The 25918-nt window shown below is 38.1% G+C and overlaps 1 protein-coding gene across 1 annotated transcript in view; it reads left to right on the top strand.

The window, feature by feature from the left end:
* The window catches only part of ANGPT1 (angiopoietin 1), a 159667-nt gene continuing 135911 nt past the window's right edge, over positions 2163–25918 (top strand). Inside the window, exon 1 of the mRNA XM_021388672.1 lies at positions 2163–2893. Coding sequence (XP_021244347.1) covers positions 2597–2893 — 297 coding nt within the window. The 5' untranslated portion in view covers positions 2163–2596. The remainder of the gene's footprint in view (positions 2894–25918) is intronic.

Genomic DNA, 25918 nt, shown 5'->3' with positions numbered 1-25918 from the left:
GTGCAGTGTGTTGATCAGAGATGCTTCCAGTGATGCATATGGTTCTGCCAAATCTTTCTGCTTCCCATCCACATGAAGCCTGGGGCTGGGGATGAACCTGGCAATGAGAGACAGGTGCCAGGGCAGGGAACTAAGCGGGAGACAAATGTGCAAATGCCAGACGTGCTTGATAACTCTGTGCATGTCGTGAGGGTCCTTTTGGCTGCTGCCTTTCAGAAGAGGAGATGGCAGGGAAGGCGAAGTTACCCCAGGCCAGTGGAAGGGAGCCACGCAGTAGCTCCAAAGTGAATCCGCTCCTCTGCTATTTCTCATCTGAAAAATAGCAGTTGTATGTTTGTGATTTGACTTTCCCATGTCTTCATGAGAGTAAGTTGGTTGCTCAGATATCCCACAGAAAGTGAATGCAGCATTTGTGTGAGTAGCAGCATTTTAAAACATGAACTAAGAATCCAGGAAGCCTTTTGTACACCCACCTTTGCCGTTCCCTTTTTATCTGCTTTGAGGCCCTTTCATAAAGTTCTCTTTTCACTTTTAAAAACTCATGCATCGTTACAGTGTTCCTCACAGAGAATAGCTGTTTTTATTCTGAATCTTCAGCTACGCGTCTGATCCTACAGGTTTTTTTTTTTTTTTCCCCAATTGAAGTTCTCTGATCTTATGTCAGCAAGTATCTCACAATTACATTTCATAATAATTTCAAGGAGAGTGTAATAAACCACAGCAGAACTAGCTCTGGAGAAATGTGAGAATTGCTGCATGAAAGCAACAAAGTAAGGTATACATGGTTGTCAGAGGCAGAAAATGAGAGTGCAAAGGTGGACTGAGCGGTTCAGAGATGAAAAGATATTCAGATTTTGCTAACAGCAGCACTAGCATTGGTGTTTTGCCCTTTCCTTTGTCTCTCCTGTTTTCTCTTTCTCTCTGTATTGGACTTAAAGACATTTTACGGCAAACTAAGACAATCTCCTTTCTCTGTTACAGGAGATATTTTTTCATTGATGTAAATGCTGTGCTTCCTTTCCAAATGCAAGACAAAAAGCCTCCACCCCCCAGTTTTGAATAGAAAGAGCTTCTTCAGGAGCAGGACAGATGCTTGGCTGAATAACCCAGGCAGTTCGTACAGAATGAAATTGTGATAGAGGTGGCAGCTGTATGAGCACCGAGGATGCTTCTACCCTGTATTCTTGCAGATAGATTTCCTTGCAGGTAAAAATCTTGCTGGTTGTTATTTTTCTTTTTTTAAGCGTTGTGCTATTCCTATTTAGAAGATTGCCAACTTTCATGAGAAAAACTGTGCAAAGTGGCCTGCACAGAAGCTGGCTGACAGTTACATAGCAGTAGCAAATACTAGAGCAGGAACTCAGGTCCAAATTTCTCCAAAATTTAGGAATATTCTGATTTTGTTTCGAATCTGTGCATTCTGGATTTGTCTCTAGCAAATATCAGAGACATTATTTATGTACAAGTTAGTTTCTTGAATAGTTCCCACAACCTTTTTTTGAGGATGTTGTCCTGAAAATGTTTCTACTTACTGTGAGAGATCCCTGCAGAACCCACACAGACCTTTGCATGGGCAGAAGTGTTTTGCATGTGATAATTACACAGGGATACAGCAGACAGTCTGGAATAGTTCAGCCCCTATACCTCAATTTTTTATAATTACTTTAGAAGCCAAACAGAGAAAATTATTTTCTTTCTGAAGTTTCATTTTCTGTTGCTATTTGGCAGCCTTAATTTCATTCTGTCCTACAAAGCACTCTCTGCAAACTCTGCTAAGGAAATACAATTGCCTTAAAAAAGTAGCAAAAATATGTGAGAGTTAAATGTAACTTTTTCCCGTAAGTGTCATTCTCCTGGCTGAGAATTCTTTAATAGATACTGAGCAGTGCAGAACAGAAAGTATTTTTAATTTCAGTGCTTTGTATATTTACAGAGGGATTACAACAAACTTCTACACTTTATCTACATTTTAATAGGTCAGTGTGAACATATGAAGTGTATTAAGGTGGACCGCCTCACTTATTAAACTTACGTAAATTCGTCAAAAGCCCTCAGCAATTGTGTGCAACAGGGGCTGGAAAGCCATGCACGATTGAGGTCATGCATCCAGCCAGTTTGTAAGATGATCCCTCTGTACGAGCCATCAGCCATCCTTAGCATAGGGGCGCACTCATACACGCATTCCTGTCAAGTCATCTTGTGAAAGGCTGCTTGCTTCCAGCTTGGCTTGAATGTGCAACCTTAATAAAACTCACTGAAGTCTGAGAGAAAATAGCAGTTCTGCTGCAGATAGTGTAGGGGAAAGAGACTGGGATATGCATATGCAGCTGAGTAAAGCAGGCTACATGCTGGACTGTAACAGAGAGGAAACAATAAATCTTAACTACTATGCAATAAATATTCCCAATTTTAACTAAGGAAGCTATTCTCATAGTTAAATTTAAAAGAAAATAACAATTTAGCCAAGCTTGATTACTAAAGTTTGCTTGTCCAGTCCTGTTTTTCTAGAGACTTTAAGAGAAATTAAGAAAAAAAAAAGTGAAAGAAAGAGGAAGAAAAAGTTTTTCTAAGAGTGGGAAAGGAAAGTAATAGCAACATGTCAGTTTTCCTTTCCTTTGCTTTTCTGGCAGCACTCCTTGCTCATATAGGCTGTACCACTCAGCGCCGGGGTCCGGAAGCCAGTGGGAGAAGATTTAACCGGATTCAGCATGGGCAGTGCACCTATACTTTCATTCTGCCAGAACAGGACGGGAACTGTCGTGAAAGCACGACAGACCAGTACAACACTAACGCTCTTCAGAGGGATGCTCCTCACGTGGAACAGGATTTCTCTTTCCAGAAACTGCAGCATCTGGAACATGTGATGGAAAACTACACACAGTGGCTGCAAAAAGTAAGTGTTTCCTTTTTCACTTCTCACTCAGTGGATGTTTGTTGTTGGATTTTTTTTTTTTTTTTTTTTGATGATGCTTGTGTAGTCCATAGTTTTCAAGAGTTTTTTTGAGAACTGAGTTTTTATCTCATTTGTGGGTAGGGGGTAAATCTTACAGCCAGAGTGCACCCTACTAAGGGCATTGTTTTTGTGAACAGAATTTTCTTCACATTGCTGAAAGACGTGGTTTCTTAAAGCTTTATCTCGAGAGACCATGGATGTTTTGTGAACCAGTGTATACAGAAATCCACCAGAGATTCTAAGGACAGAGCTTACTAAGTAGCCCTATAATCTCCACTTACGGTTCACAGAGTCAGAGTAGATGTCACGCAGGATACCTGCTACTCTGACAGCAAAAGGGAACGTTTGAAATAATCAACACTTATAGGCACTGTGTTAAGAATATCGCTGCTTCTCCAGAAATAGATCCTGTAATACTATTCCACCCAGTTACTGTAAAGAAAGAAAAAAGCATTTAGGCATTCACATTTCTAAATCATCACAGTAAAACTTTTCAGTTGCATAGATTACACTGGGCTTGAAACAGCCTGTTTTAATTTGTGTGTGTTCTTTCATGGAAAGGGAAAAATGAGGTGAAAGGTGTTGTAGTAACTTAGCAGAAGTAATGCTTTTAAAGAATTTGTGCCAGAGATCGGACTTTCCACTAAACTTTTCAGTATTCAGTGTATAAGCTGAAGTTTGGTCCAGAAAATACTTAAATATGTAAATAACTACCCATGTGAGCAGCCCTCTTTCAGCTTAACAGGATTACTCACTGCAGCATAATTACATACACTAGAGTGTCTTGTCCATGCCTTGGTAATGAAAATGCCTTGGGAAAGCTGACAAGTAAAAATAAATAAATAATGAAACAGCCTTTGTATCTATTTACTTGTGAGGTTCCCATTCTTACTTTGACATTTTGACCTGACAAAACTGAGAATATTGAGCAATTGGTGATGCAAATAGTGATGTAAAACAGCACAAACATACTTCTGTATGCACTCATTTGATGGATACAGGATTTAACTGTAACACAAATTCATACTAAGAATGACCAACAGTGAAAATCTAGCGAGGACTCTGCTAGGTAGGCTAAAGCTTCCTATTAGCATATTTATTGATAATTATCTCAATTACAAGCTTTGGTTTGTCCAAACAGCATACAAGACAGGAATATATTAAAAAATGTAAACAATCCTCCCATCTCCCTAAGTCTACTAACATCTTTAGAAAGAATTTTCTGATCTCTTGATAAATTGTGCTCTTTCCGTATCTGGCTCTAGAAGGAGAGAAACGACTCTATCCAGTGAACATGTGACTATAAAACAAAATATAACCAAGCATTTCTTTTTAGAACTACTTTCCTCAGTTTTTAATATCTTGGTCTGCTTTGGGGAGTACAGGGCTAGAAATGAGGGGGCGTCTTTTGTAGAGGAAAGCATTTCTTAAGAAATTATTTTGCTGTACCTTGGGAGGCTGAGGCAAGCACTGAGAGGAAAATTTGTATCTGTGTTTATGCACACATGATTTTACTTGAGCAAATTGCCTGCTGAATCATGCTTATGAGACTTCACTTATTCTGTGTTTGTCCACTAGAGACTGAACTAAGATCACTGTTTCACTGTGAACTGAACAGGAAGAAAAATGAGTCTCTGGTGTGTGAAAGTCTGAGTTAGGGTTAGTGCTCTTACACTTTGGAAGGAAGCCATTGAGCAGGTAGGAAGCCCAGTGAAAGGTTTTTGTACTGAGTACTCTTTTCTTCTGCAGTGATTGAAAAACTGGCAGTGGGCAGAACCAGCCCCCCATTCCTCCCAGCCCCCACCCTTTGCTCCCAGGGCGTTACGTGAAGCCAGCCTTGTGCACGTACCCCATGTGTCAGCTTGCCCTGCAATGAAAGGACCTGTTTCTCTGTGTGATGGAGTGTGGCTCACTCTGAACAAATGAGTCTGATGCAGCTCCATTATAGCATCTCTGAATACTGCATTTGCTTTGTTGCTGTTACTATTACAAAGCATCTCAGCCAAAACTCTCTTCCTTTCAAAAGAAGCATAATGTTTAAGTGTAAATTAATACATTATGTAGATATCTCGTATCTCATTTTTATTCTCTGCATTTGTTTCCCTTTCTTGACTTTTAATATCGGAGATAACTAGCACTATAGTAGGAGCATTTTACAATGCACCTGCTGTGAATAAAATAAATATTAGTTAATAGTTATAGATTGGTCCGTGACTGGAATTGAATAGTTACTGCAAGAAACAATGCTTGTATTTCAGCATTTGAGATATATTCTGGCATACATAAAGGAAATACATTCATTACACTGTATAATATACGGAACATTCTTTAAAATTGTACATAAGCTATGTTTTGCAGAATGTATTATTTTCTTAGCACAAATGCTAGCCTGCAATATTGAAAAAAGATTTGTTAAGATAGTTTGTGAATGCAAGATTTGCTTAATATTTAGACTAGTATTTTATTTTTAAAAAATCTTCCATAATATGTACACTAGCAGATTTCTAGAAACTAGGAAAGTTTTGTTGTTGTTTTAAATAGATTCTTGCACCCTTGAAACCAAAAGTACTTCTTTGATGACCTCCTAGCTTGATTCTAGATAAAAATGTGCTTTCTTGGGAAACTGATTACAGACAGCTAAGCCCCAGCTTTGTCCATTACCGTTTGCATATCTGCAATCAGTGTAAGTAGGATTGGCTGGCAAACCAGGGATGCAGCAAAATGCTCTGTACGGAAACTACTTAGAAGAAGATGATTTGGTAAATATTTTTAGAGGTCTTCCTAGAACTGTTTATTTTACTACCGGATAACTTTCCCCATTGTTTAAGCTTGAGTTTCATTTCTGCAATATGTTTATACTAATAGTTCAAAACAAACAGTTCATCACATTTTCTTTCTTGCAGTAACTGACTGGCACACTTGATACTGTTTGGTATTTAACTGCAGGGTCCAAGCATTGCCAAAGAGGAGTTATATGAATTATTATCATCATGTCTTGCTTGGCAACTTTCTCTTAGCTTGGTGAACTTATGATATCAATGGATCCAGTATGCATACAGGCTAGATATACAGATGAGTGTTTCATATACTCAGTCAACATAACGGTAATAATTTCTGTTACCATAGTAAGTGAGCTTTACGTGATCCACTCATTCTTTTTTCTCATCCTATCTAAACAAATACCATAAATTTTTTAAAATGAATGCTTCATAATCTTATACAACATGGAGATAACACAGACACATGAGCTTGAATTAAACATAGGCCACAATCAATCTGGTTCACTAGTATACAAATTTAGATCTTTAAAATTATTTTCTCTGCAAATGTTGCTGGCACTGCAACACAGTCCAAATAGAGAAGCTTCAGTTTGCTTCCCTTACCTTTCAAGGTGTTTGTGTTGTCATCAGATGTAAGGGAAGAAGTATAAAATGATGAGTTGTATTCTGTCATTAAAGAAAGAAATTATGAGCAGTTTTTCTGGAGTGTCTGGATCTCTTTCATTGTCTACTTGTTTATTCTTAATATATTTTTTAGAAATTTTTTGTCTTGCAGCATTGTCTGTGCTCTTTGTTGACCTCTGTAGATAGCAATGCAAGTGCTTACTTGGGTTTCAAATATCTGCAAGTCAATTAGATTTTGAGGAGTAACGGTCACTGTACAGAAAAAACTTCTGGAAAGACTGATGTACACTCACTGTGTGCTGTAGCTCCATCAAAAATCCATCTCTCTGCCAGTAGGGCCTTGCAATGCAGTGAAATAATAACAGTGAGTTCATGTGTGTGGAGAGGTTGGATTTTGCCTTGGATTTTATTTGGTTTTCAGGAGTTGGGAAGATTGCTCGCATTTCACTTTCTCTGTGAAGCTAGAAAAAATTGAAGCAGAGCCTGCCCGAAAGTGGCCAAGGTCTAAAAGACTGCCATAATGTATAAAAATAAATATATAGATACAGAAGTGGCCATAAGAAGCAGTATAAAATACTTTCACATTAACGAACCAAAATAGCACAGTTGAACTATTACATTTCCTGGTCAACTGGAGAGGTCCCGGAAGACTGGAAACTTGCCAGTGTGACTCCCATCTACAAGAAGGGTCGTAAGGAGGATCCGGGGAACTACTGGCCTGTCAGCCTGACTTCGGTGCCAGGGAAGGTTATGGAGCAGATTGTCCTGAGGGAGATCACGTGGCATTTTCAGGACAACCGGGGGATCAGGCCCAGCCAGCATGGGTTTCTGAAGGGCAGGTCCTCCTTGACCAACCAGATCTCCTTCTATGATTGAGTGACCTGTCTGGTGGATGAGGGAAAGGCTGTTGATGTGGTCTACCTAGACTTCAGCAAAGCCTTTGACACTGTCTCCCACAGTATTCTACTGGAGAAACTGGCAGCCTGTGACTTGGACAGGTACACCCTTTGCTGGGTAAGGAGCTGGCTGGAGGGCCGGGCCCAGAGAGTGGTGGTGAATGGAGTTAAATCCAGCTGGTGACCGGTCACAAGTGGTGTTCCCCAGGGGTCGGTGCTGGGGCCTGTCCTCTTCAATATCTTTATTGATGACCTGGATGAGGGCATTGAGAGCACCCTCAGTAAGTTTGCAGACGACACCAGGCTGGCAGGAAGTGTCGATCTGCCTGAGTGTAGAGAGGCCCTACGGAGAGATCTGGACAGGCTGGATCTCTGGGCTGAAGCCAACGGGATGAGGTTCAACAAGACCAAGTGCCGGATCCTGCACTTTGGCCGCAACAACCCCAGGCAATGCTACAGGCTTGGGGCAGAGTGGCTGGAAAGTTGTGTGGAGGAAACAGACCTAGGGGTATTGGTCAATGCTCGGCTGAGCATGAGCCAGCAGTGTGCCCAGGTGGCCAAGAAGGCCAATGGCATCCTGGCTTGTATCAGAAATAGTGTTGCCAGTAGGAGTAGGGAAGTCATTCTCCCTCTGTACTCAGCCCTAGTGAGGCCCCACCTCGAGTACTGTGTCCAGTTTTGGGCCCCTCACTGCAAGAAAGACATTGAGGACTTGGAGCGTGTTCAGAGGAGGGCGACGAAGCTGGTGAGGGGTCTGGAGCACAGGCCTTATGAGGAGCGGCTGAGGGAGCTGGGATTGTTCAGTCTGGAGAAGAGGAGGCTCAGGGGGGACCTCATCGCTCTCTATAACTACCTGAAGGGAGGTTGTAGTGAGCTGGGGGTCAGCCTTTTCTCTCTTGTAACTAGTGACAGGACGAGGGGGAATTGCTTCAAGTTGCACCAGTGGAGATTTAGGCTGGACATTAGGAAATACTACTTTTCTGAAAGAGTGGTCAGGCGCTGGAACGGGCTGCCCAGGGAGGTGGTGGAGTCACCGTCCCTGGAGGTGTTCAAGAAACGTTTAGATGTAGCATTGAGAGACATAGTTTAGCGGGGTTATTGGTGGTAGGTGAATGGTTGGACTAGATGATCTTGTGGTCTTTTCCAACCTAGCTAATTCTATGATTCTATTCTATGATTCTATGAAACAAATTAGTGAAATTACCTAAGTAACATGTACTACTCTGTGAATAAGTATATGTAAAAACTAACCTTATGAAGTAAGAATATGTTCATTGCATCTAAAAAAAAATTACTTATTTACCTCCAAAAAAGCATCTTGATCAGTGATATGCCTGCATTTCAAAAGCTTTATTTATCAAACTGTTGAGGACCTTGGGACATTCTGAGAAAAAGGCAAGGCTTCAAACATGGCAATGCCTGAAAGCCTTACATTATTGAGGAGTAATATATTAGACAACATTTTTTTTAAGAGGCAGAATCAGAAGAATCAGAGAATTAGACTGAAGGCCAGTTGCACATGTTGCCACATTGAGTAGCAAATGATTTAATACAATTCCCATGCTTGGACAGAAGGTTTTATCATAATGTGCAGTAGAACCTGACTATATTTATTTTCAGTGATGACTGCTGTAATTTGGAACTTTCTGGTAGCAATAAAATATTACATTCATTAGTCATAAGAACTGTCCAACCAACATGTCCAGTGGGATATCTCATTTGGAGCCCTGAGACCTTTTCTAGATGAAGTTGATATAAACGGCTTGTCAGTTTGAGGGTGCTGAGAACTCATCTTTCCCATTCCCTTTTGTGGTTTGGAAACTGTCTCTACTACAGATTGTTGGGTGCGTTGGAAAAAAAACTTTTCCCTCCATATGGGAAAAGTTCAGAGCTGGGTATTTTAGTCCTGGATCATCCCACTCAAACTTCTGGCCAAAGCCCAGAGATGAACAAGATAGGTTTTTCTTTGCTATGGCGAATCTCTCAGCTCGGTGTCAGGAGACAGTAAACCCAGAGGAAGAGCCAGCCATCTTAGCCATCCTACGGAAGTCCCTACTTCTCTTCATGGACTGGGGAAATCTTCAGCAGCTCACTTCCTGATTTTAATGCCTCAGCTAAGTGGGATGGATTTAAGCTTTAGTTTCTGTCCATGGCTGTTGCGTAGGTTTCCCTACTGGCTGCAAGGAAATCATAAACTTTATGTATTCCTGTTTCCCCTTTCTAACACAGATACAGTACTGCTACTAAATTTCACAAGGCTGCTGGGAGGCTTAATATATTATTTTTGTGTTGCTTTTGGAGTCTTTCTCGTGGAAGCATTTTGTGCTATTAGCGGTTTGTATATGATAGTAATCCTTTCAATGTTTAGAGAAAGTGATGTGAGATCAGAAACTCCTTTGAAAGGATATTTGTTTTAAAGTGTGGAACTAATTTTTTTTTTTAAAGTAGACAAATGCAGTGAATATACATGTATTGTTAAGTGTATTTTTCAGATTGCAGTTGAGTAAATGTATTATAGGTATGATAGGTATATTCTGCTAATTGTGGGATTGGTATTCATTCTTACAGTGTTCTTAAATCCTCTCCAGCAGCTGTTGCTCTATCCAGTGCACATCGAAGGTGAATAGGATTGTAGTTCAGACTTGAACAGATTTTCATGAAGACCGATGAGGAATGGACACTTTTTCAGACCTCTTGCTACCAGAAATTTTGAATAAATTTCTTATTATTGAAATTGGGCTCACTTGTATGATTTATTGCAAGCATATCCTGAAAGATGAAAATATTTAGCAACCTGTTTGTATTCATGTCAATTTACTTTGCAGCTCAGTCCAGCCTTCTCTGCATTTGCTGTGAGTTGCAAACAAAGAGCAAGTAAATGAGGACCTGCTAGAACTACTATCATGGTTTTAGCTGTGCTGTTAACTTCATTTTCAGCACCTGCAGCTCAAGTGTTTTGAATAAACAGCCACTGTCTGTAGAAGTCTTCCCAGTAACATGAGGATTTCCTCTTGTTAAAGGGTTGAAGTTTGATCAGGAAAAGGACACTGAAATAGTATCATATTTCATAGGAAGAGTCCTTTTTCTTATGAAACAAGCAGTTCTTAAACACAAGGTTATCCTTGTGTAACCACATATGCATATTTTAGATGGTGTTTTGAAACACCAGAGTGTTGAATATTCAGTTGGAAGGGTAACTTAGAAATGCCATAAATTGTTGCACGTCTGCACTACATTCTCATTAACATTAATGCACAAAGATCAAGCTTTGCTTTTCATTACCTTAGTTAGGAATCAGGTTAATCTAAAACAATGTAAGTCACTCCTATACTGGGATAAGAAGCCTACCCAGAATTTTACACCAGTTTGTTTAAGCCTTTTGAAAACTTAAGAAAGTTAAACTAGTGCAACATCTTTGTCTAAATAAGATCTAACAGTAGGGCTGTGCTAAACATTGTGCAAGCATATGGGCATAGACACTGAAAACATGACAGATATGGGGTCAGCTGGAAAGAAGCCCAAGTTAAATTTCCATGCATTTTTAAAAATGGCTTGCATTTGGGATTTAAAAAAATAAAGACAAAAATAAGTTGAGATAATTTTATAAGCCCTCTGAGGAAGTCATGTAGAAAATTAGTGTTCTAGTATACATTGTTGCTACATGACTGAATTAAGTTTCTTATACTTCTTTGAGAGCCTCTAGCAGTAAGAAAAACAAAACAAAACAAAAAAGCCACAGCCAGTAAGAAAAGTGGGAATAATTGGAGAACAATGCTAGTTTGATAGTGGATTGCATATGTATTTAATAAGGTATTTTAAATGTCTGTTATGTGGTCATTCATATTATCTGTTACTAATTCCATTCTTAAAAGAGAAAGAAATAAGATGAAAGTGCAGATGCTATTAGTTGTAGATGGAAAATCTGGGTTGAAATTCCAGGAGTAAAATGTGGCTGATCGAATATTCTGTAAGAAGACCGCCAAAGTCCTTTGCCTTGGACACCTCTCCCCAGTGCCTGAATGGGTGCACACATACACACATTCACACACACATATGCATGCATTTAGATTTTGGAGTGACTGGTACTACGGTGCACAAAAATCCTTTTCTAGTGTTCTGGTTTAAATCCATTTCTGCATTTTATACCTACTTATCTGCTGTTATCCCCATAGCTATAATTTCACTTTTTTAAAGAGTAAAAGGTTACATTGTATTTGGTAGGGATCACTTACAATTTAGGAAATTGCTAAATTCCTGCTTTGGATATCTCTTCAAACTGACCTGTAGGCTCAAAAATACCCTACCTAGAAGAGCTGATAGCACGATGTATCCCTGCTTATTATTTGTGCAATAATTCCACATGAACGAGTCCTCATACTGTGTTGCCCATAAATTATGTATGTGTTCACCCCTGTCCTTTCCATGTCATCGCAAGAATTTTTATATACTCAGGAAAAAATATTGGATCCTTATACTGCCCATCCCATATATGTTTCTGTCCTTATATGCAAGGCAAACCTGGTTGTGCTTTGGTACAGAATAAAGCTGATCAGAATGTGTGCGTGGCATCTGCTTCTTTAATAGGACTTGGTGTAACCATATAGTTCTAATTTTTCCTCACATCTTCTGGGAATTTTTATTTATCTGAGTAAATTCTTGCCATATGGCTTATTTTGTCTGGTTGTCTTGTTGCAAATCATGTACCAGGCTGCAAGGGGACAACCAAAAGCCACTTGTTCCACTTAGCACACTTGCCTTCTGACTCTGTCCTGCCCAAGGATTTGTGTTCTGGCATTCTTTCTTCTCTCTCTGGACCAAAGAGGCGAACAAGCTTGAGAGATTTCCCTAGAGATAGGATAAACTCTGAACATCTCTGCCAGGAAATTAAGGCAAGGCTAGAGAGCTGTGGGAGAACACTGCAAAGAGAATAAGCAGAAGACCTTAGAAGGCAATTTGCCTCTTTTTGACAGCACAGCTTCTTTCACACTGCAGCACAGATGATCAGATTGGTACTAATCAATTTGGAACCCAAAAGCTATCTCGGTTACAGGTCAGTAATGCCATTTATAGACTGTTTCTGCCCCCTTTCAAAACCAAATTTCCCTCAAAGGCTTTCTGTGTGCAAAAGGATTTACTTGAAAGATACTATCTGTTATAAAACTTCTTTCTTCAGGTTCACATCATTTAGGAGGCCAGGCTTTTATTTTCCTCTTCTTGGAGAGTTTATAGACAAAAGCACTACTGTCATTTGGATGCACCTTCCCACTATTTTAAATGTTACAACAAAATTTCAGCCACCTTCAAAGAATTTCCAGCCTTCAATATTGTAATTTTCCATAAATTTTTGTGATTGTGGATGAAAAAATTCTGATTTTCAATTTGTAGTTTAATAATTTGACTTTTGATACATTTCAAATCCTCTGAACACATTTTAAATATGCATAAAAATGAAACCAGCAGTCATAATACAATCTCCGAGAATATTTTATGTTTACCTTTAAGATAACAAAAGACTTGTATGTCCTCTATACCATATTATTTATGAATGTTTTAAAGTTGTCAGCCTGTGTTTATAAAAGTTTATTTTTCTTTTTGAATCTTGTCTACAAATACAGTTTTGAACAATGCAGATTTAGGGAAAATAATGTTGTTAAATTTTGTTCTTTTTTTCTGAGCACTGCATTGAATTAATTTTTTTCTTGGTTTAAACCACCTATGGCTGTACCTCATGTGCTAATTACATTCAGATTCAAATAGTTGTAGTGATAACTGTCTTCTAGGAGTTCCAGTTTTCATGCAAAATTCTTTGCAGAAGATAGAATAGATCCTTCTTTTAAAAATGTTTCTCATAATCTCAATATGTAAATAACAAGGAATGTAATAGTATGGTCCTTCACAATCCTTTCACTTCTCCATTCTAAGCCGTAAGACTTTGTTCATGTACACAAGGACCTTCAGATAACTATCTCACTTCACAAAACTAATATTTTCTATGAAAAATCTACCTGGGAATGTTCTTTAGTTCTGAAATATATCAGAAACATTTTATGTAACACCTGATTCTCTGAAGTCTCCTCAAACACCAGAGAACTCAATGAAGAATGCTATAATTTTTGAAATTTAGGCATTCGTATGTAGATAAAAGCAGCCAAAGTGAGGATTTAGGATCACTGCCATTAAGTACTAAGTATATTTATGGGCGTCATTGTTAAATATTTACCCTCTACAGTCTTAATTCATCAGGAAATTCCTGTGGCCTTCTAGGCCACATCAGCAAGTCAACACAGTGATGGGTAGCCCCCAAACCATGATGTGTTTGGTGCTGTGCCTGGAATTCTGAGGATCTGCTTAAAGGGAGAACTGCTCAAAGAAATGACTTAATCTCTTCCTGAATGAACTATTCCCCTTTATTTCTTGGCTAAGACTTCATACTTCACTCTGTGTGTGACTTACCATAGTAGAGATAAATGGTCAAGGGCCACCTATCTTTCCTGCGTCACTTCTATCGTGTTAATGGGAAAGGCCATCAATGCTCTGCAAGAAAGTTTTTGTGTGTTACTATTTTTGTAAGGAGGAGATATGGACTGCAAAATTCTTTATCACTTTAGCCTGTTAACTAGGGAGGCGATGATTAAGGTTGTTTCTCTTCGCATTTTTCTTGAATGATCCAGTCTGATCTTTTGGCTTTTCCAGGAATTCCGGCTGATTCACTACATGTCCTTCTGTATATTCGTCTGACATTGTATACCTCCAGTATAACTCAACCATGTTGGCTCCTGGCTTCATGTCAGTTGATTAAGAATTATTTGTACCTGTTACAATGCCAGGTTTCTATGCAGGGAAGTGGTCATCATTTGTCATCTTACTTAGAGAGTCACCTGGCAGAAGAGGGCTATGCTGAGCAATAACAGTTAGCATTTAAAGTGAAGGACGATTACAGCACAATACATTCAGTAATCATGGGTAAAAAAAGAAAACAACAAAACTGTAGATTGATATTCTTGATGAGCCACTGTGCCAATCACTGTACAACAATGTAACATGTGACTCTGCACTCCAGAAGTACCCTGCTGAGTGACGTGATTTTAGATCCTCACAAACTGAGTCTAACTGAGAAAGCTGGCATTGTTTCACTCTTTGCTGTATTCTCTGAAACCAGCTCGTTAGCTAAGTTTCTGCACCTCCCTGGCAAAATGCTTGCGCCTCATTTCATGCATAGGTACTCTGCTCTAAAGACAAAATGTAATGCTTGAGTAAACCATGCGCAGTGTTTGTGATGCATTTGTGGCTCAGGTAAGCTATAAATGAAATATGAATATATATATAGCTTTTTCAATTGCTTTTTTTATGACTTTGAATATTTATGGCACAGGTAACTCCCAAAGAACTGAATATAAACTTATAACTGTGTACTATTACCTCCTGGAAAGGGTCATTTCAGAGAAAGTGTAAAGGACCTGAATTATCAGGCATCAGTTAACAGAAAGATGGCAAGATTGTGACAGCTAAATTTGAGATGGCACTTCAGAACAAGAAGCCAGCCTATCTGAGGTTGGTAGAGGGATTCTTTAGAAGACTGATAGAAAAGGTGAAGGTTGCTGTTGTAATCCATAAATTTTTGTGCTGCTCAAGGTAACAACATGTCACCAAAGCACACAGAATAAGATAACTTTTCCTGTGATAGAAAAGGCTCAAAAAATGACTCTGGTGTACGGCATGTTTGATGAAGTACCCTGAAGCAATGAAGCTGTAAATTATCTACTGGCTGTTTGGCTCTATAACTATCATAATACTATATATTTCAGGAGTAATACAGTTGGCTTGAGAACTAAGTCATCGTATCTGAGGAATATTTTAAATAAAACATGTTTTCTTCTTTTTTTGTAAATACAGAATATATGTCTTACTAAACATAAGAAGAATAAAGGAATAAGAGACAAGGGAGATGTTCAGCATCAACTTTTAAAGAGGAAACTGTGAAGTCTCCAAGTTTTGCTGGCTATTAACATATGTGAAATGCAGACTACCCCCAGCTGAAGCTGAATAGAACCAGAATGCCATTTTTGGCAGTGCGTATGGTCACCAGTATGTTACTCTCCTGTGGGAATGCTATCAATACTATCAATGAGAGCCTCAGATGTAATGTTTGCCTTTGTTGTGCGTATTTGACCATTAAGTGAGGAAAAAATGTACTAACATCAAGCAAGCACCTGGGAGAGTCTGTATGAGCTATAGGCCAGAAATACTAGAAAAGCATTTGCCCAAACTTGTGAACTGTATGTTTTGGCAAGATCTAAGGATTTGATCCTGAAAGCATCAAGAATCCTATTTTGAGCTAACTGTAAATTTTCCAAGAAACAACAAGCACATGGGAAGTTTTACCCATATTAAATAAATTGTTTTAATTTCATTCTTGGAGAACGTTATTACAAGCATTTAGATATGTTTCACTAACTTTGGACTTTAATAGGACGTGGAATTGAGTAGGAATTGCTCTGTTACTCTAAACTGTACACTTGTATTTGATGTATTTGAGTAAGTAGATGAAGACAGAAACTTCTAGAGTAGCTTTCCTATAAAAAACAACAACGCAATAATCCAATGCATCAAAAAAGGGGGAATTATAATCCTTTGTGAGGTTCATGTAGGGGATTATATGACTTTAGGTACCTTTTTTGCTGGTGAAACGTGGCCACGATGGCACATGCTGCACAAGCCACAAGTAAGTCTTAAAAATGTTGTCAGAGTAAACTTGTCAGTTACATAGGGAATTAATAGATAATGTATTTAAGTGTTTAAAAAATATTCTTACGTATTGTCTTTTGAAGTACAGTGAATGGATGGATCAACGCTAAAGAGTTAAAAAATTAAACACAGAAATAAAAAGATTTGTCTGGATCTTGGGTCCATAAAGCAGGGATGCTTGATTATATTTCTATAATACTAAATATTTCTCTAATACTAAACCAACAAGACAAACAAACACCATTTTTTACCTTCTACCATACTGCCTCCCAGTGTTCCCAATGCTATGAACCCTAAAAACAACAAAAAAATGCTTCTTGATCCAGGATTTAAAAAAAAAAAAGAAAACAAACAACATTGCACTCCTACACATCTTGGAAACATTTAGTAATTTGGCCACTGACCCCATGGGGTATTTCCTAGAAGCAGAATTGAGCAAGGCTGAAATTGTCATGCTGTTATGGGCATGAAGATATGACATGGATACTTGATTTGTAAAATATGAACCGTAATGTGACATCTTTTCCTTTGTCAAGCTTTTTTAAAGACTGCTTCAATATTTTCATTTATTATTTCACTGCCAAGATCATAGAGCTCTTGTGAAATTACAATAAAAATTTTTTGGTCCATTGACGTTAGAATTAACATTGGTCCTTTTTTTCTGTACTATAATTCACCACAGTGAAACACTGGAAATGTGTTTCAGGGTAAATTTTCCATTTGTATTCTATATTTTCAAGCTGACTGCCCTCAGTGTTAGTTATGTCAGTGTGGTTTTGAATGCTGTCATGTTTTCAGTTCCATAGTAAGGTCATTCTGAAAGGCTATAAGCAAGTTGCACTATTATTTTTAGAATATTACTCATAATGCAATGCAAACTTTATATTGTGAGACAGCTCCACATCCTAAGTCAGAATTGCTTCATGATTTTTCTAACAGAGTGGATATTAAATTTGTTTTTGTTTCTATCAGACTTTGTCTGGTATTGCTATCACATGTTTTCCAGGTGTTGCCACCATTAGCCCTTTACCAAAAAGTATGACTAGAAAAAACAGTAACATCTCATGGGAACATAAACCCAGAGGAGGCTTTCATCACATTCCACAAAATCAAGCCATTATCATTAAGTAGCCTTGAGAGAACTAGAAACTGGAAAAAATGGTCTCTTGACTCTCACCCAGAGTGTGATGTTAATGAGTTACTGTGCTTCTTGGCCTGATGCTGCTCAGAGTGAATCAGTGGTAAAAATCTGAGCTTGATTCCTGTCCAGGAAAGGGAATTTCCCAATCTTGGACACACAGCTAAAGGTGACCCTTTGCCCCTTCCTTCCCACGGTGCTTCCAGGGTTGGCAGAAATGCCAGGTCCACTACTTGACCCTTTGGACACAAGTCTTCAACACTTCTCTGCCTTATTGTTAAGGGGATTTCTGAGCGGTAAGGGACTCACTTCAGTTCTGTCTGGACAAACCTCCTTGGCAGAACAGGAAATTCCCAGAGAGTCAGGAGGAATTTTAAAGGGCTGGAGGGGTATGTTGCAAAATGCTAGCCTGGCAACCACGGAGACTAAAGTCTGTTATTTATAGAAGAGCAGAGGCAGAAAACAGATGGTGTGCTTCCTCACAATATGCTCTACAATCCCTGCATTGTGTCAGCATAAATTTGTGGGGTACCACATCAAGTACTGAGATGATAGCGTGGTCCCTATCCCCAGCCATTTCTTCCCTTCACATGCCTAGAAAGATACCAGCGAATGCCACATGTAATGTCATTTTATAATACAAAAAGACCACTTTTAGAAAGTCTTGGAACCACAGTGTAGATCAGAAATTGTGTCAACAGCATCAATGAAGCACTGCCAATGCCAGTCTGCTGCAGCAAAAAGGGCGCTCCTGCCCTGTCTATGACAAGCAGACAGACTTCAAAACTATTTTTTTTTTGTTCATTTGAGAGCAGGATTTTGTGTGCAGCTTTCATTGTATGCACAGGCTTCTACCAGCATTCCCCAGTCCTGAAAGTAGGATGCATGTCTCATGAGAATAATATTATAAAGAGATTTCCAGTATTTCCTTTTTTGTTCATACTGAAAAGAACACCACTGCAACTTTGCTAGTCATGTTTTTTTCAGCATTCCTTTTTCCACTCCTCCCAAACACCAAAAAAGAGCTGAAATATCAGTTGATAATTAAGCTCTCAAAGTGCTCTGGTAGATTATTTTAATTTAAACCTAGTCTTGGTTTCTATCTCATTTGTATTTTTAAGAGTCCAGTGGAGTTTTTCAGGTTTTTTTTCGTGAAGTCAGAGAGGAAATGTTTTGGTTTTGTTCATGAAAGTGTTTTAAACAGAAAAATCCTTTTTGATGATGTTTTCTGGAGATTAATTGGGCATTTCTTTGAGACATTTCTGTGACAGAATTTCTCCGTAGCAGATGTAGTCGAACTAAAGATCTTTTAACTGGAGAGCTTGAGACCTCAGATAAAGGGAGCTGTGTGACAGGGCAACACTTCCAAATCAAAATATTGTGGTTTTCATTCAAAAGATGGAATTCTTGACTAAATAAAGTCAGATGACTTGGTTTTGTCTATTTAAATACATATTTATAACACTATTTTCCTTTTATTTTCAAAAAATTGAGCTTTTCATAAACTGAAAGAAATGTAGCTGGAAAACATTTTCTTGCTGATAAAGAGAATATCAACTGACTGCTACAAAGTAACTACTTTAACACAGATTCGAGAGAAAGTAGAATCAAGTTCCAGTATTATCTTGGGATATGAAGGAGAAGCCTAAGTGCAATATCTATGTCCAGGCACAGCTAAGACATTAGAAAAGGGATTCACTGTATTGGTGTCATCCTGTTTATCTGGGAACAGTTTCTTCTGCAGTTCTTTTTTTTTCCTTCCTGAAGAAGATAGAGAGAATATGCATGTGGAATGTTGTTGATATAGAAAAGATTAAGCAAACTGTTCCCACTGAACTAGAGACATCTGAGTTCAAAGAGAACTGTTTGTAACTGCTCTGGTTTTAGGTTTAATTGAGAAAAATGTTTTTTAGTTGTCTAATTTAGCTCATGCTAAAGGAAAAAAAAAAAAAAAACGGCTGCAAAACCATCATCAAACTGCATAAGAGAAAGTTCTTATAGTAATTATGAGGTGAAATAAACAAGTAGATCCATGCTGAACACATGATAATATTCCACTGATGTGTGCAGCGATATACTAGAAATGCCTATCTGGTTGTTGTAGAGATGATCTGAAAACTGGGGCTTTTTTTTTTTTTTTTAATAAACTTAGTGGAACCTGCATCTCTCAACTGATAGGAGTGTGTGTCATCCTTCTAGCATCTTCTGATGGTGATGTCTGTTAATACTGTATGCCAGTACATTTTACCATTGTTGTTTCTATGCTGTCACTTGCTGACGTAATACCTTACTGTAAAGGTGGCCAGATAAAATGAAAAAATGAGAATAACCACAAGGATAGAATCTGCATGTTCCCTCAGGTACTATTGCTGTCACAGAGAGCAGAGCTCAGCACTGCCCCTCCGCTCCCTGTGAGGAGCTGCAGCCACCATGAGGCTTCCCCTCAGCTCCTCTGCTCCGGACTGCGCAAACCCAGGGGTCTATGCTACAGTATGTCAAAGACAGAACTTCAAGCAATTTCAGTCCAGTCAGGACCTCATATCTGTTTTATCTCACTGCTGTTTTAATGACTGACATTATGAAAGAGGTAGTGTTCATGTAATAAGTTCAGTGCATACTTCTATTATAGATCTCTTTAATATTCACAAAGACCACAGAGACTATTCTTGCTTTAATGTCTTGCATTCATTTCCTAAATAACGCCAACAATTGTTCATACTTCTTTAACCTTTTCTATTCAATATATTTTACAGTCATCATTGGATAAACCTTCATGCCAATCAGAAGGTTTGGTGATGGCATTCATTTTGTTTTCATTATCCAGTGGAAAATCCAAGGTACACAATGGGTACCTTTTGATATTTGGGAACTCTAAGTCTAGCCAACAATAATATCAAGACCTGATGCTACAGTGCTTATATGGTAATTATCAAATTCCACCTCACTAATGTAGATACGTAAATATGCTGTTGGCTCTGAAATTATGCATCTCTGAATTTTTTTTGTGGTAGCAAATGATAGGCTAATTTCACAGCTGCCATTAAAATACTCAGCCTAGGTGAGTGGAATGGTGTGGATTTAAATCAGCAAAGAATCTGGATGCTCACACTTGCACTAAGACCTGATTATCTTTAAACATATATATATGTTTATATATATATTTAAAATATATATATATTTTTTCAAATCCTATGTTTCAGAGTGTCAGTATGCCATTCAATACATTGAACCAAAATTTAAACCATGTTGTAAAAACACAAAAAACAGACTTTTCTTCCAGCGGTGCTGCTTAGTGAAATCACAAGGGGACACCACTTTTGAAAACTGAAAACGTTTTGTGTGTTTAAACATTTATATTTTGTACTTATTTAAGGTATAACATACTCAATTTTCCTATCCATTACAGCAATATTAAAGTGTTGGTTGATAGTCACTGCTGTGTTTATATGTAGGAGTTCCTGCACAGCGGGTTCCTAGGTGTCCTTGTCTCATTTACTATGACCTGCTTTGATGGATTTACCCACTTTATTGGAATGAAAAATAGTCCAGCCAGTGTTCATGCACACCAATTCATTTTGTAACTCAATTTCCAGAAAGGCTCATTTCTTCTCTTTCTCAAAAAAACACCCTGATCATACAGTTTATGATTCTATGTTTGATTCTATTATTCTGTGGTTGGATGTGCAAGTGGTTCTTGATTCCCAGTGTATCCTTAGCACCATCCATGGAAAAGCCAAACCATTTGACATCAACTTCTATGTGCCAAATGGAGAAAGCAATTTCCTCATGTTAGCAAATGAAAACCTTTCTTGAACAGAAAACAGCTTACAGTCTATCACTTTCCACTGGTGTAGAGAAGTTATGGAAATGTATCTAAAAGAATTAACTCTTAAGCTTTTAAAATGAAAAGTAAAATCTGAAATTTGTTGAAAATTCCTCACAATGACCTGTATAATTTAGTAGCAACAACATCACCCCCGACTGGGGTTAAATGTGATGACAGGTAAAATATAGAGCATGTGCTGCCTTACATGAATCATACTAAGGACTTATCCAAATGATTGATGAAATGCATATACCTAGTATTATCTGACATATATATTGTACTTTAAAACTCTTTGTTTAAACACCAATAGGAAAATCACAGTTTTACTGCAGTTTTGAAGTATTTTAAAATTTATTTTCTGTTTAATATATTTTGATTGTGGTTTAGAACTATTTTCAGAGGCTCATGTCAATTCAGAAAATTATCAAGTTAGGCAAAAATATAAAATCTGACCTTCAATTCGGGCAGCAACCGCTACCACTGACTTCAGGATAGCTGGGTGCTCAGTGCTGCTGGAAATCTGTACATAGATTACATTTTCAAAGATGACTAGCAATCAGGGTACACAAATTTCAGTGCTCATCTCTTAGGAGCTACAGAATCAACATTTGTTAAAAATTCGACCTGTAAGATATAAACCAGTCTTGTGACTGCTAATTCAGCGAAGTCAACAGAGTTCCACATTGCTGTCCAGCTTCCAAATGAGGGAGGTTTATGTGTTTGTGTGTGCTTGGAAGTTGTGAACGCATCTGTGATAAGCTATTTTCTTGGTCTCTTTGTTTTTGAGATACGCTTGCTTTTCCTGCAGTAGGCCATGCATCTGCATATCCCAGGCTGTCCCAAAGACCTGCAGTACAGTTAAAGGACAGGGCAAGGCACTGGTCTGCTGCAGACCAGTTCCTTCCTTCCAGCACATAGAATTGCTTCTGCTTTTAACACTGACAACCTGGAAACAAAAGCTGAACTGATGAGTAAGCTTTATTTTCAGTGTAAAGGCCATTAAATGGATCCTCTTTGCATCAAGTTTGTGATAGGATAGCTGTAACAGAACTAGTGGAATAATAGCAGAGATTAACTTGTTGTATAATGTTTGCAAAATATAATTGGTTTCAACAGAATTTTCCTTTGGGCAGAGTTATGGACCAAATTCCTCAATGCTTTTCTTGTGTTGCTTCATAGATATTTTTATGCTTTTGTTCCTGGGCGAAACATTCACTGCAGAACAAATAACTATGACAATATGGGTATCTAATTTATACTTTATGAGTAAGTCTGATGTTGCTGCTTATTTGCCTAAACTTATATGGTGTGGTTTTCAGACACAGAAAGGATTGTGTTTTTCCATAAAGCTACTGTGTGCATTTCTACAAATTTAACATGTTTACTATATTGTATACAATTTTAGCTGACTCTTCATATGTTTCCATGCATTTTCTACTGTAGTCTTTGAAAGCTATGTTCATATAAATATTTAGAATAGCATACTTCTGTTTGATTTATAATTTTTTCTAGTGTCTTCTAGTTTAGAAGAGCCAGCTTGTTAGGTCAAGCTTCTGTTATCTCTGTCACAAAGCATGTAAGGAAATGAACTATTAAAAACACATAAACCCAAAGTAAAAATAGGTAAAAATTTAAGGATTACCAGCAGGACAGAAACTACTCAAATGTCAAGTAGAAAGCACATCTTTTTTTTTTTTTTTTTCTAGGAAGAAAGAAAGAAAATTTGAAGTAACAATGTAATTATGTCTGAAAAATTGCAGAAAAAATGTCTTTTTAACTAAAGACAAATGGTCTGTCACCAATTAGCTGAAACAACCCTGACAGAAAAATAAGCTTTTGTGTGAGCTTCTAGGATTATCTATATCTTAATATAATTTGTTAGTTTATAAAGTTTAGAGAATGTTAATGTTGATTTGGTTTTGATAAATTTCTCTCAGTGACATAAGATAATCTCTGTTGTTATATTTACTGAAATATTCACCAGCCTTTCTTCTGCTTCCCTTTATGTTGGCTGTAGATCAGTCTAGCATCTCTGAGTTCAACAAAATGTAACTATAACCAAAACAGGCATTGTTTATTTTGTGAATGTACAAATAATTTTGAACATATGGTTCCAAGCATATTCTTGAATTAAATTGTCACTAACTTCAACACATGCTTGTTTTCCATTTTGCTCCTACATTTATTTTGCATTTCTTGCCCAAGAGATTCATATTCAGCTGTATGGCTTTTCCTTTGGGCAATGTCCAGAAGGGCTTAAATTAATGTTGTTAGAAAACTCCTTATTAAGGTCATCCTTTGTCTGAAGGCAGTCTGATTTCTGGTGAGGCCAATTTTTCTGTCAGATACCTACTGTACCAGGGAGGGACTGAAAAACTGATAGTTTCCTCTTATTTCAGCACATGATTGAAGGAGATGCTGGTATACTTTAGCATCCCCTATTACAAGATAATCATTCAAGTATATGTAAACTTTTTGACCTTGCAGTTATGATCCAGAAATACCTGAACAGTGTTAGCTGTGCATTCTATTTTGTTGAGTTGGAGGCAAGGATTATGTCTCATCTAAGAATTCGTGAGTGCTGTGGTAGGAAAATTTGAATGAGACTTAAAACATCTGCAATTTCAAATGGCAGACTATGTATTTGGGAAGAATCCTTTATCATATTTTATTATTTGCTGTCATGGAATACAGTCATACTGACTTTAGAAATAGCATTAACTAATTGGTACAAAATTCAAAAATAATCTCTCATCAGCACAGTCTTATCTGGTTGAAAGTTGGCACACTATTAAAGTCACAAGAAATAATGTGGATGTCTTTGCAGTTTAACTATCCTGTTAGAAAATCTTGTGGTTTTTCTATTTTTATTTTTCTGGTTATAGTGAAATTTAAGACATATAATAGTTCTAATATAAGTACTAAGAATTTCATGTGTAAAGCAGATATTATTATTCAACTTACTAATACTGACCGCTGTTGTTTTGAGAACGAATTACAGCTCTTAATAACACTATTTCAGCTTAATGTAGTTTTTTTCCTGTGATTAAGTTCTATTCTAAATCTATCAGACTTGGAGAAATTAGGAGATTAATTTAAATCTTAAATTTTCTGTTCATCACATCTATCAGGAGCAACATTTTTATTTCTCTCCTCTGTTGCTCCAAATTCAGAACCATACACTTCTTCCTGTCAGGTGCTTTAATATAGAATTTTGTCCATCTAAAGCATATCTTAATGTTTAGACATCAGCAAAATTCATTTAAAGAAGGCAAATCACATTTTGGGTTGCATTAAACAGAGCATAGCCAGCCAATCAAAAGGTGATCTTCCTGTTACATTTAGCCTTGATGTGTCCTCACCTTGAGTATTGTGTGCAGTTCCAGGCTCCTCTGTACAGAAATTGGTCTCTTTGAAGAATGAAATTAAAGTACTTGAAAACATTCAGAGGAGGCAACAAAAATTTTAGAAAGGCACAAAGACATGTCCTGAGAGGAGGGGCTGAGGACACAGGCTGTCCAGTTTGGAGAAGTGGAGGTCGAGAGGTGACTTCATTGCTCTCTGCATCTTCCTGAGAAGGGGAAGCAGAGGGAGAGGCCAGTCTCTGCTCCTGGGAACTGATGACAGGACATAAATGGTACAAAGCTGTGCCAGGGAAGGGTCAGAATGAACATTAGGAAAAATTTATTTGTTATGAAGGTGGTCAAACACTGGAACAGGCTTCCTAGTGAGGTGATTGATGTCCCATACCTGTCGGTGTTCAAGAGACATTTGGATAATGCTGTTAATAATATACTTTAACTTTTGTTTAGCCCTGAAGTGGTCAGGCGGATGGAGTTTATAGGTCTCTTCCAAATAAACTTGTTCCATTCCATTCCGTTTCCATTCCATTCCATTCCATTCCATTCCACTCCATTCCACTCCACTCCAGTCCACTCCACTCTACTCCACTCCACTCCATTCCATGCCATTCCATGCCATTGTTAGCAACAGCAGCTGTAAGGAGTCAAATCAAAGCTACATCTAGCTTGGTATTCTGAGATACTGAGCAAATGCATAAGGAATAATACAAAAAACATGATTTTTTTATTTTATTTACCAAGAGGAGATATCTAAGCCAGATTTTGGTTTCAACATACTTAGTGATGTACTTGATTTTGTTTCCATGTACTTGTCCAGTCCTAATTTGAACTAAAAAATCATGTGGCTACTCTACCAAACTGATAAATATCTATATATATTTCTTAAATTTAATGTATTGCAAAAATTGCTTAGAATTTTAACTGGGGGTTTTGGAACCTTTTCTCTATGGAGAAATGCGTTTAGAGATTTTCAGTCAGTGACAGAAAATTCCACTTCCACAACCTTGTGCTAAATCTGGAGCTTTTCCTGAGGCTCCAGGAGAAAAAGAGAATCTACCTCCTGTGGAAGAAGGGACAGGTAACTCAGGGAGAGTACAAAGAGGTTGCCAGGATGTGCAGGGAGAAAATTAGAAAGGCAAAGGCCCAGCTCGAATTAAGCTTGGCTGCTGGGATTAAAGGGAACAAGAAACTCTTTTACAAATATATTAATAGTAAGAGGAGGACCAAGGAGAATCTCCATTCTTTACTGGACGCGGGTGGGAATGTGGCCACTGAGGACAATGAAAAGGCTGAGGTTCTCAATGCCTTTTTTACGTCTGTCTTTAAAAGCCAGACCAGTTGTCCTCAGAGCACTCTACTCTCTGACCTGGACGTCTCGGATGGGGAGCAAAACAAACCCCCCATGACTCAGGAGAAAATGGTCAGAGACTTAGTACTCCACCTGGACTGCCACAAGTCCATGGGGCCGGACGAGATCCACCCGAGAGTACTGAGGGAGCTGGCAGAAGAGATAGCCAAGCCGCTTACCATCATCTATCAGCGTTCCTGGTCAACTGGAGAGGTCCCGGAAGACTGGAAACTTGCCAATGTGACT

Source organism: Numida meleagris, chromosome 2 (genome assembly GCF_002078875.1).
Source record: "Numida meleagris isolate 19003 breed g44 Domestic line chromosome 2, NumMel1.0, whole genome shotgun sequence".
NCBI classification, from domain to species: Eukaryota; Metazoa; Chordata; class Aves; order Galliformes; family Numididae; genus Numida; species Numida meleagris.
The sequence above is the reverse complement of the archived record's forward strand: the minus strand, read 5'-3'. Positions and strand labels throughout refer to the sequence as shown.